Raw genomic sequence first — 12,824 nt, 5'->3', positions numbered from 1 at the left:
TATATACTGTATATATATATATGTGTGTGTATGTGTGTTTAAAACACTACAAAAGGCCAGTATGAGGCATCTGATTTGTTACTATAGGCAACAATCCCACTTTTGTTTCTGATTTTTTTTCCAGTTTTTTTAATAAGTAGCTCACTTAATAATATTCTAAAACCTTTGGCTTTGTGTTGATTTTGATCATGGTAAGATCCATCAAAAATGTTTCCCTGAATGAATTTAGTCTGTTTTTCAATGCTTGGAAGTTGACTTCCTAGTACAGTATTTAAAACAGTAGAAGATTTTGACACTTCTGAATGTTTCACAGTGGTACAGGTAAAAGCAAATTATCTTGCCATGAACAATATGTTGGTATTGATAATACCACTGTCAACTATATCAAAAATTAATAACAAAAAATATATTTTCTTATACACAGGCATGAAAACAATTGCCCAGACATCTGTATCCCTGAATTTTCTCAGTAGAATGGTCGTAGATAGTTTTCACAGGAATCCTTTAAAAAAATAATAAAAAGTATTTTCTTACATGGAAGAGAGATGCTACAAGTTTCAGGGTGAGAAGTCATGTGGGGTAAAGTGTTTTTACATGCCATGAAGTATGACAATGCAGGAGAGGAGTATAGATTGGTTGCCCTTTTTAAAAGATGCATTTAGTAGGATGGTGTCAGAAAAATGGGTCTATCCAAAGTCCAATTCTCCAAAGAAAGCAATCAAATGTTAGATAGCTGCAGTCAGACATCTCTAAATAGAAGTTCAAATTGTTTGCAATGTGTTGTTGTTCATTTTACATTGTGCTTTACCTTGGAAAATATGCTTTAAGCATGATAGGTCTGCCAATGACCAACTTCCACTTTCAGCACATATTAAGAACCATATATGTGGCTCAGATTCTTAAAGGAAACCAGTCATGAGAAGATTATGGAGGCTGCCATTGCTGATCTGCTGTGGAAAAGGTGAGCCATTTTTAATTTGGAAAATACAAACATTTCCAAATGACTCTGAAGGTTATCAGTTATCCAGATCATAATATAGCTGGAAGTAGTTAGTTAAACTCGACTGGACTTGTTCAGTAATAGCGAGGGGTGTTTTGCTACTCATGTTTTTGGCCTCTATTGAGTCCTTCAACGTTGCATAACAAGTTCACTTGAATATAACTAACCACCACTAGCTGGAATTTCAGGAGGTCAGCAATAGATGCTCTTGAATTTCTTTTATGACAGGTTTCCTTTTATCGACTTTTCAAATGTTCATAAACTTTCCAGTGCTCCCATAATCCCTTGCTTTTTAGAATATCTGGAATGCTCCAAAAAAGGTTCCTGCTGCATCCATGTCTACCATACTTACATTACTTGCGGACACGAAAATTCGGTCATTCTTATTTAATTTAAAAACACCTCCTTGGTAGATGGAGTGAAGTTCGTGCTGTGCATTTTTGGCCCAGCAGGTTGTCTTCACGTTTTTCATCAGAGCTAAAGGAGAGGGGTAGTTTGTTCTTCTGTAAATAAATTGCACTAGTTGTTTACTTTTCCCCTCCTCTGGGTCCTTGTAACGGAAGTATGTCTGGGCATAGATGTAGTAGAAGCCGTTTTCTGGAATGACCAGCTCTCCATTTTCCAACTTGATTTCACTACTTAAACCTGATGATTTTTTTTCAGACCACCATTCCGTTATTTTATATCCTTCATAGGGTTTATTTATATGACCTGATGAGAAGACAAATATACATCATTTGAATGTTTTTGGAAAACTCTTGGGACATTTCTATGCTACTCCTATGTTTATGACAACTGTAAAATGTTCCCATCACTTTCTGTCACTTGCCTGTGACAGTGGTTAGCGAGACAGAAAGTGAGAGTAAATCTCCCAAACAGACAAAAACCTGACAGAGGTTCAGACCATTCCTCACAATACCCAAAACTAGAGAAGACATTTCAGCTGGAGATTGCCAGGATTCACTACATGTTGGGAATACACTGCAGGTTATTTTCTGTATACATTCTGATGTTATATTTTTTTGTGTGAATGTGCCATCAGGGAAAATAAAGAAGCTTTAAATCAATTGCAATAAAAAAGGCACAAAGTGGATAATGATCTAGCATCCAAATCCTAGCTTGTGGATAATATATAGAAAAACAAAGAAATACATTCAAACAGTAAACATTAGCCGGCCTACTGAGTCTTCAAAGGTCCTCTTTATTATGTAGTAGTAGCCATTACAAAATGTAACACAGCAGTATTATCCACACGCATTACCCTGTGTTGAGCAGTGGCTGTGTACACAGCAGACACTACACATTGGGTTAATATTTTAAGCAGGGGCTGTCAGCACTGGTTGTGCCAAACGGGGGCATCAGCAGGGTGTCAATGTGTAAAAAGTTTAGGGTCTTCTTTCAATGCTTCTTAAAACAAATTAAAACATTAGCCCAAAAATCACTCTACCGCACACACAAAACATGTACCATAATAAATGTTACGTTCTGAAAGCTTCTTACTTTCTGTTACAGTGGAACTAAAACTACTAATACCACTTCACTGTGTACTGCATGTTGTGCTATATCTTTTTTTGTATTCTTGTACCAAAGAGACTCTTCACTGCCTACTGTGTACTTGAATTGTTGTTTCTTCCCTGCTTGAAAACACAATTAATAAAAATACTGTAACACAAAGCATCTTACTTTCTTGCTGGAGTTGAGCTTTCCCATTTCCTTTCAAGTGGGCAGCAAAGGGTTGCTTTGGACTTGTTTGCTTCTCAGCAACGGCAACTGGAATCATTTCGGAAACCTTTTCTAGATGAGAAAAAATATGCACATATATATATTTTGTTCCATTTTGGAATCTTCAATCTATTTATAATAGCTTCATCTGTGACTAATATCTTACTTTATCAGTTAGAATAAATTAAGCTAACTTGCTTCCAGCCTATCAGCTTTAAGAAATGCTGTAAACTAACAATATTAAATTCAATTAATACATACCATTAATTATTGCTGATATATCTGGTCCATATGTGCCCAACATTATCTGTAAAGAATGATCCATACATATAAACATTTTTCATGTAATAAGTTAGCATTATAAAGCATTTCTTAGAGTAATAAATAATGTTAGAATTATACTGACAAGCTTCTGCTTTATGCCAACATGCCTCATCATATGTATTATGTTATTAGAACTTGGATAGTTAGGCTTTACAGTGACATTATGAGAAAGAAGGGTAATATTTATTGGCTTGCATGTGGCACTTCTGGGCTCTTACATTAGAATGCTTATGCACATCATATGTCAGATTTTCCTATTTCCCATTATACAGTATTACCCTCTGGGTTGTCCTCCTCCATACTATTAGCTTGGATTCACACTTTTGAGTTAAAAGAGTGTTTTAATGCATGTCTTGATGCTTGTTAATGTACATCTGATGTACTTATGTGTCCAGAGGTATCTGAATGGGCTTTGCATGCGTTTTATACATGAGCATTTTAACACAATTCAGTGCATGTTTTAAAATTTAAAGGTGAGTGCAGTCTTAGAGCACTGGAGAACCAGAGCCTGTAAAACCTCAAACAATTTGCAGTTCTTATATATAATAGGCAGATGCTTTGGCTTTGATGATAGAAATTCCTGTTGAGGTGGCTTGGAGAATGGTTTACAGGCACTAAGGGGTCTATTCACAAAGCTGCCGTAGGCAGCCGAGTGAATAACCGACACGAAGTGAAGTGAGCCGAAAGCTGTTCGGCTATTCACTTCAGGCTTGTAGGGCCGAAGCTAGCCGAAGGATCAGCCGAAGCTATGGCTAGATCCTTCGGCAGTTTAGTGAATAGACCCCTAAATTTGTATAGGACCCAAAAGCTTGGAATAGTTACAGGTCTATTCACTAAAGGGAGAGAGAGTTTGGAGAAGGCAGGAGAAGTGAGCAATCCAGGACAAAATAGCCGATTTGGAAAAATTCTCCAATTCAGCTCACTTTCCAGTTCAGCTATGTTGTCCTAGATGGTTCAATTCTCCAAACTCTTCACCCTTTTGTGAATAGACCCCCCCTTAGCCTTAGTTCCACAGCTTTGAGGTGTGTATCTGGCATAGCCGCAATGCCAAACAGGTCTATTGGGTGTAGGATAAGTAAGAGGTATGGGTGGGGACTCTGGGGAGTGGAGACCCAGAGGTAATACAAGGTTTACTAAAGTTTCGGAATCAGGCCTGGTATGAAGTGCCCTGGAGTTGCAAGCTGTAGGATAGGTATGCTATTGAGGCCTGTGGAGAAGGCAGTGAGTGACAACTCATCAGGAAATCTGCCTCCTCACCTACATGTCACTTACTTATCATGGCTCTCTAACATTTGTCACACCCACTGTTTTATTTCCCTTCTTCCCATAGACAGACCCGGCATCCTATGGCAATTTTGTCTGAGAATATTATTATCACACTAAAGGTTTTGCTTTAGAGATGACATGTTCTCTACTACACACTACTTCATTCTGCGTACCGACCTGTAACTTTCTGTACTCTGCTCATTTTCAGTTGGAACATACTGCTGCTATACACTCCATACTTTCCCATACTTCCACTCCACTGTATCATATATATATTTGCAATATGTGCTGTCCCTCTCAGGCTACATTCACACCTCTGCATTTTTATGGGGTGCAGTTTCAGTTTACACAAGTTACAATCCACACCCATAAGGAGTGGGGAAACTGCAGCAAAGATGCAGCAAGCATCATTATTTGTAATGTACTACACATGCAATGCACAAAAATACAGAGATGTGAATGCAACTTCATATTCACCAGAACACAGACTGCATTCATTGTCCTGGACACATCTGTGCCCAAACAGACACTTATGCTAGTAATAATAACAATAGTAATACCCCGTACTACCCTTAAAGCACAGTTCATTACCTTTCTCATTAAAACTTTTAGCTGAGTCCTTACTGCCCAGCAGGGATTATTTCTGTCAAGATCTTTGCTATCCAGAGGTTGAAGGACATTTTCAAGATCTTCTTCTATGAAACAGGCAATATTTCGGACGTAGCTTTCATGAATCTGGGAAAACAAAATTGGAAGATTTTTATTTCCCTGGGGGAGCACAATTCACAGCATGCAATATGGTTCAATAACGTGGTACGTAAAAGCCTCTGGCTGACAAAGGTGATTAGCATAACACACATCCTGGAAAAAGTACAAAATGATTTGGTTGTTATGGGTTACTGCAGTTGACCCTTGTACTGCTTTATTTATTACGCACTATTTAATATGCACAGACTAACTCAAAAGTGAGAAAGAATAATGTGGGGAATTAATAAAAATTGTGTTAGACAAATTTTGTCTGAACTGGAGCACAGCCAATTGGCTTTCAGGTTTTCATTTTCTAAGCTGTGTGGGGAAAAAATGAAAGATAGAAGCTAATTGGTTGCTATGGGCAGCAGCACCAGTTGAGCTGGAACTTGTCTCATACACTTTTTATTAATCCCCCCCCCCATGCCTCTAGATGAAGCGAAATAGCTATGTTACCAACAACTAATACTAATCATGTACCTTCCTGATTCATGAGGAGTTCCTGATATCACTTTGTCATGTTTCCTTTTGCTAAAAAATATGTGGGATGAACTTTATTACAAGTAAACAATCACAAAAGAAAGATGGGGATTGCCATGCTGACTGACTATCATGCCACCCTTCTGGCTTAAGTACTTTCTGAACCACTGACCTGGAAAGAGTATGCAGATCAGGAAACTCAGAGACAAGTCAGAAGCCTGTATTTGAGTCAGGGACTCAAAATACTGGAAAAAGGTTATCATGTCAACCAGGCAGCTAACATTTTCACAAGGAAGGGTCAGCATTGGCAGCTTCCATACTTATCTCATGACAGGTTTGCTTTAAGCTTCGTTTACATGCTAGTTCACAGGAGTTCAGAAGGCTCAAAGGAGTTCAGGAGGTGATAACACTCTTTAATTGCTGGGGGGGTTTTTCCATCCCAAGAGAGATTTTACATTGAAATATCATGCTGCAGCCAGCAGATGGTTACGGTGTGGTCCCATTGACTTCAGTGAACCTGTTAGGCAGGCAGCGCTGACATGCTGTAAAATATTTGCTGCAAAGAGTCACAGACACAACTATGTATACCTGGGCGCTCAGGAGGAGGGACCATAAAAACGTGGTTCAGCCACCTGTTTTTACCTTCCCGTTGCTGACAATGTGAATGAGGCCTTAGTCTTGTTTGCATGAAGCTCAATTAAAGAAGCTTTAACACAAAGATGAGGATCTTTATTTTCAGTCATGTGATGTAATTTTCTAATCTTAATGGTTCTCAGCAGAAAATACCTGTCATTTCTGAAAATAAAGATCCTTAAGAGGCATTGGCTTCGTGATTTGAGGCTATGGCACTGTGAATACATTCCTAATATAAATAATTTGTTTATCAAGATTATAATGAAACCTTTAAACGTCCTGCATCTAAAATGCAAATGTTTGCAATATTCCTTTCATTATCATTTTCTACCAATACATATAGCACCATTATTTTGCTTGGCACTGTACAATACAAGTGGTATAATAATAAACACTGAGAAAAACAGATAATAAAAAAAAACATAAAATAAAGAATCATGTCTGGGGAACCTTCCCACAACACTGACTCATAAAAGGAACTGTAATGAGTTTTGCAGAGTCAGGCGTTGCTGGCCAGCACTATTGTATGGGAAGGAAAGAATATGTTTTCATGTGGGGAACTGCCTGCAAGTCAAAGGTAACCTGGTATATAAATAAAACAGGACTGAAAGTCTGCTTATAACAATAAAAATGATTAGTTCCTTTCAGAGAGACGAGAGGGCAGAGATTTGCATTCATCACAAACACAATGGCTGTCATTTACCTTAAAGCTTAATATTTTATTACAAAACGTGTATTTTTCAGGTACATTTTCAGGTTAATTTGTCAATAGGGCTCCAATAATTTACATTGCATGCGTAATTGGAACAGTTAAAAAGTGCAGCTATGCATTATCCAATGTTGAGGAATATGACATGCAATATCGTTACAACAAAATAATAATTGTTACAGCACCTGTAAAATAAATCCAATCGTTTAAGTTTAGTAAAGCACTCTGTTATTGTTATGCCCTATTAGACATAATAAATAATTATATGCAAAGTAAATTAACCAATATTAACCAGTCAGGACTTATCTTTCACCAGTCCAGCCATGCTCAACCAGGGTGCCGCAACACTGTGGTGCCTTTCATCTTTGTCCTTGGGCACATTTACATTTTCACACACTGTCTAACATTTCCATGTCCTGGGGAGTCGGGCACCAGAACCATAGAAACAGATAAACCTAATCCAGGGCAAACATGCCTTTCTTTCTGCATGTTATTGACAAAACCTCTTTTATTAAAAGATTTGCCCATGGCTGGAAGGTAATTGACATAGCACCTTCCCTTTCACAACCTGGAAGTGAGCTTAAGTTGATACTTTTCTATGCCTGAAGGTTTTTTCTCTCATGGGATTTTCTGTTTTAAGATCTAATCTTCAGGTCGAAGTGTAATACGTTTGTTTGCACTTTGAACTATTTTCAGGGTTTCCTGATTTAGAGCTGGAGTTGGAATTTCCAGACACAGAAATGTAATGATGGTTTAGCCATAGAGTTACAATAGCATTATAGGGTCTTTATACAGGGCAAATGATCCTCCTCCTGCAGCTTTCTGCAATATCTGACATTGGTATCTCACAAGGCTGCTGTAGGAGAGTGACACATTATTCTCGCCTATGCGAGAATGGCAGTGAGGGAGGGGCAATGTAAAACAAAAGGAAAAAAAATAGGAATACTCAGCTTTCATTAAAAGAGGAGAGATACAATGGTGGAAACTCAAAACATGTTAGTGGTTCTTGGGAGTGAGTGACTTTAACATGGAATCTAGATGCATCACTTGGTCAAACAGTGGTGAGTTATTTACATAAAGTACACTCCATTTGTTGGTTATTAGATTTTCCAGAATTAATTGCAATGATGCAATCCATTTATTTCAGATGACTTGATATGACTTGATGACTTGATATACCGCACAGTAATATATATTAAACCTAATAAACTGTAGTCCATTGTTCTGATAAATGTTCAGGTCGCTTTCAGTTTCTATGTTTACCAAGTTATGCAGGATGAGATTAGGGCACACCCTTACTGGAATTTGGATTTATACCAAATAAAATGTTTCGTTTCCTTGAAACTGTTGGTAAAAGATTTGAAGTTTTGGCTTTATTTTTAAGCATAAACGTAATGCTGTCCATAAACACCAGATGATAGTTTGACTTTCAGTTATGATCTGATTTTCCAAAGACATCTTAATGCCTAGATTCAGACAAAAGCATATGTTAGATCTAATCTTCAGGTTGAAGTGTCATACATTTGTTTGTACTTTGAACTATTTTCAGGGTTTCCTGATTTAGAGCTGGAGTTGGAATTTCCAGACACAGAAATGTAATGATGGTTTAGCCATAGAGTTACAATAGTATAATAGCATTGTGCATTTATTTCCTGATATGGCTGCAGGGGAAGAATCAAACAGTAGTAGGAAGAAGGAAGCATGCTAAAAAAATAAAAACATGTTTTTTGAGATACTCAGGAGATTTGCCATTTGCCTTAGAGCATTCATATATACTACTACTGCAGATAGGCAGAGGAGGTGCATGCAGATGTCTCCATGATGGCTTATCCTGCAGGAAAAAAAACTATAATTTAACAATGTTTAGGAATATGCACAATTGCTATTTCCCCTTTATCAGTCTGCATCATAAATACCTTAGGACTAAAAATACAAGAAAGTGAATATACATTGTACAAATACAAGTAAATATTTGTATTGTTTACCTCTATTAACACACATTAATGCATATCCATGCATATTGATTTAAAAGATTTTCCAACCTAAACAAAACTTTCTCATTTACTTTGGACCCTTCCTTGCAGTAACAAGTAAGGGCCCTAATATATGCAAAATCAGGCGTTTGCAATCTTCCATGTAATGTCCTCCTTGTCTTATGAAAATCTGTTAAATTGCAATTAATCACTGGGGAGCTGCTGTGTCCCTATCACGCAAGAGAACATTTTACCATAAGTATATATTTTTTAATGGCTCTCATTTGATGGAGAATTAAACTAAGCTGATATATTGCTTTAGCATGCTGCTTTAGCCACAATCTGACTTAACAAGGTCATCCAAAATGTAATTGTAAACTGCAACCTGTTGTAACCCATAACAAGCAATAAGATTGCAGTTTATGATTGCTTACTGGAGGTTAATGATTACCTCACCATAAACATTGCAGTTGCTCTCTTCATTTTCTTATCGCAAAGTATCTAAGCATGTTCTTTTTGGTCCTTTAGTGATACATGTTGATACAATGTACAGTAGTTTAACACAGTGTAGTTTAGGTTGCGACATTTGCAACACCAGCAGCTTTCCTAGATCCTTTTATAAGAAACTTGCAAAACTATTAGGATTCTCCAAAGAGGAAATGAAAGCAACTATCATCACTCGTGCCACCAGGCTTCCTATACCATGCATTGAGTGATCTGGGTACAAAGGCTATTGCACAATGTCAGATTTTTCAAAAAGGTGTTTTATTTATTTGCATTGTTTGCAGTTGTAGTTTAGCACAATGGTTTCTGTGTATAACTTTATTGTAAAGCTCTGCTCTAAATGCCATGGATCATTTCTATTTATATGAGCAGCTACAAAACCGGTTTTGTGAAATGTGACCATAGCAAGTACCAGTAACCTCATAATCACATTGTTACACTTCTTATGCAGGTTTTTAGTGTGCAAAGTACAAAGAAGATAATACTTTTTCTTGTTTGCATATACATATCTGCACTTGTTCTGTGGTGACATATTTTAAAGGTTGATTTACTAAAGGTAAATAGGCTGTTCCCTTTGCAAGGGAATTTGTGCTTTGCAGGGGAAGATTTTTCTTCACTAAGCTAAGGGGAACTTCCCCTGGAATTTGCATATACCCATGCAAAGTGAACAGCCTATTTGTCTTTAGTAAATCAACCCCTTTGTGTCACAGATTGATAAGCCATAAGTGCCCTTTCAGGGTTCATGCATCATAACAATTCTATCAATATATTTGTAGTTATTCTGCCCCTGGTGACTGTCTGTAGCTCATGATGAACATGTTCCAGGATCAATAAATAGAGGATCTGGATTATCAGTTATCATTGTACCCTGTCACATCTTTATCAACCCATTTCACTCCCAGGCAGAAAGGACTGTTAAGACAGTTAGTTAACTGTGGGTGATGGGGGCAAATTGCGAAGGTTGCTGATCAGGGTGATCCTTTCAAAGTTCAGTGGCATATAGTTCTCGATACATGTTTACTATACTCTCTGCCAGTGCATTCCGGAATGTGGGCCATGAGCTAGGATAGCCACACTATGTAAAAGAAGTCATAGAAAACAAAAGGTAGTCAAAACGCTGCAGACAGCAATCTCTCCTCAAAACGCAAAGTGTTAACTTAGCGAGCCCATAAGCTCAGTATACATTTTAGGACCCAGTGTTTGCAAAGCACTTGGCAGAGATCAGAACCACTTGCCAAAAGCCTACATGACACCCCCAAAAATGCAGTGTGAACAAGCCTTTAGTGATCATGGAGTACCAGCAATGGCAAGAAGAGGTCAAAAGGTACTTCATGGAAAAAATTGGAAGGTGGTGCTAAACTGATAACATTTGCTGTCACAAAGGACCAGTAGCAAGTCTTGTTTTCCAAGTTTCCGAGCGCCATGCCAGAAATGTATCAGTGATTTGTCTGGCTCTGTTTCATGACCCTGAAAATTGGAGTCATTTTGGTAAACAACGCAATTCACGCACAAACAAATTTGTGAATAACAAGCTTTATTTTTAGCACTGATCTAATGCATTGCATTCTAGTATTTGCTTATAGAGTACATATATATATTTGTTATTTTTTAAGCTATGGTATCTTCAAACATTGAGTTACTGGGCAGCACATATACAGCACTATAATAAGCAACACATACCTTCAACTTGACACGACTACTTTAGCACAATCACAACAATATGATAATATATTAATGAGTGTCACAGGTAGTCTACCTTTTATGTTTTTATTTGCCCAAAAGTACTTTAACTAAGGGTTACAAATCAACAGCTGTGTGGGTCACTCATCAATAGCATTTAGGGGTATCCACAACTTGATCAACACTGTATGCATGAACAGACTTTTTAATAAAACACTTTATATGCAATAAGCAGTAATTTGTGGCAGCTTATAAAAATCAGAATTGATATCTGGTTGACTACTTATTTATTGCCCAGCACCACCCAAATTGCATTGTTTAGTTTTTGGGTGGGGGACAGTGGGTTGACCACCTTCTGGCTTTTTGTTTTCTCTTGGAGACTGCGGTGGAAAGGATTCCCCCTGTGTCACACCAAAGGTATACATTTTTCATCTGGACACTGCTAACCTATTTATCCTGCTAGGAGAGATCACCTTAAGGGAAAGCTTTGGGTTTTGGCTTTCTGAAGACCGCAGCAACTGGGGGAACTGAGAAGCCTTGTGGGGAGTCCCCTGTGAACTATTATGTGACACAAACAGTTACTCAAGACCGAAATATCATGTACACAAAGAACATTGCTGTTCAAATCCTCAAAAGTTGTCACTGCTCAGCGAATTAAGGTAATTACAGCATACGTTGCAGTTCTGCTCTTGCATGTAGATAGTAAACTATCCATGTCTGCAAATTTAGGTAATGCATTTAAATTTAGAGTATTGTGCACACTGCAAAACTAGCTATGAGCAATGTATACTTATTGTAAAGTTTAACAAAAAATGAAAACAGGAAAAATCAAAGATTTAGTGCAGTTGTAATGCAAAAGAAAACAAATCTACTTAGAAAAGAGTTAGCAGGCTGGAAATGTGGACAGAGCATACCGTACAGTGTATAGACTGTGAATACTTGCATGCAGTCTGTCCAGCAAGTACAATTGTCAGTTACAGCTTTCAGAAATCAGCTCACTCACCCTTGCACACATTAGGAGATTGCAAAAAAAGAAATGCACCATACCTGTTTGATTTCATTTGTGAAGTGAACATAAGTGAAAATAAAAAATCCAGCCTGAAATACAAATATTGCAAAGACAAATCCACACAGAGCAAGGGAGTTGGAGCTAGCAACAGCTATCATGTTGACAGGGTGAGTAGGGAAATGCCTGTGTGGACTATGTCAGCGAACGCCCTAGTTTTGTTTACAAGCATAAGGGAGGAGAGAAACTCACAACTTTCATTTCTCTTGAAGTATCTGCCGACATGAAACTGATAGAAGCAAAATAATGACAGTAGTATAAAATTATGCTCCATAAGTGTAAGACTAATGCGAGAAAGAGTGAGAACCACTGTGATCTTTGATTGTAAACATCCTGTGGTTGCAATATGGGTTTCTATTGTGGGGTTCAATTGCTTGGTAGTGGCTGCACTTCCACCTACATGGACCCCGCAGAGGTCAGGATGGGGCCCTGGAGAAATCGATTAGAACAAAAAAAACTGAGACGCCACCAAACAAAGAAGAGTCCAAATTAGTTTTTATTCCTAACAATTAAGCATCAAAGTGCCAACACTTTTCAGGGGCAAGCGCAGCCCCCCCCCCTTCATCAGGGCTAGAAGAATAAAATGAAAAATATATATAAGTATAAATGTAATTCGAATCGCAGTCACAGTTTAAAAAAAATATATAAATCATAGTGGATCAATATTAAAGGTCAACAATAATTAGTGAAAATGCAGGTCTATGTAAACTCAGGTTTGTA

General features: G+C 37.7%; 1 protein-coding gene across 1 annotated transcript; it reads right to left on the bottom strand.

The window, feature by feature from the left end:
* Nucleotides 1–1,265: 1,265 nt before the first annotated feature.
* Nucleotides 1,266–12,220, bottom strand: TNFSF10 (tumor necrosis factor superfamily member 10). The gene is made up of 5 exons (XM_018553752.1): nt 12,086–12,220; nt 4,904–5,047; nt 2,984–3,029; nt 2,684–2,794; nt 1,266–1,711 (listed from the first exon to the last, which is right to left on the bottom strand). The coding sequence occupies exons 1-5, from the start codon at nt 12,203–12,205 to the stop codon at nt 1,293–1,295; spliced, it is 840 nt and encodes a 279-aa protein (XP_018409254.1). The 5' UTR covers nt 12,206–12,220; the 3' UTR covers nt 1,266–1,292.
* Nucleotides 12,221–12,824: the final 604 nt, after the last annotated feature.

The sequence above is a fragment of the Nanorana parkeri genome, unplaced genomic scaffold (genome assembly GCF_000935625.1).
Source record: "Nanorana parkeri isolate BGI_ZX_2015 unplaced genomic scaffold, ASM93562v1 scaffold129, whole genome shotgun sequence".
In the NCBI taxonomy this organism is placed as follows: Eukaryota; Metazoa; Chordata; class Amphibia; order Anura; family Dicroglossidae; genus Nanorana; species Nanorana parkeri.
This window is presented reverse-complemented; position numbering and strand designations above follow the sequence as displayed.

Coding starts and splice junctions, on each gene's coding strand:
- TNFSF10 (XM_018553752.1), bottom strand. CDS start 12,205: ATGATAGCTGTTGCTAGCTCCAACTCCCTTGCTCTGTGTGGATTTGTC. Junction 3,030..4,903: donor TAAAAGTTTTAATGAGAAAG/GTAATGAACTGT, acceptor CATTCTTTACAG/ATAATGTTGGGCACATATGG. Junction 2,795..2,983: donor TATATCAGCAATAATTAATG/GTATGTATTAAT, acceptor TTTCTCATCTAG/AAAAGGTTTCCGAAATGATT.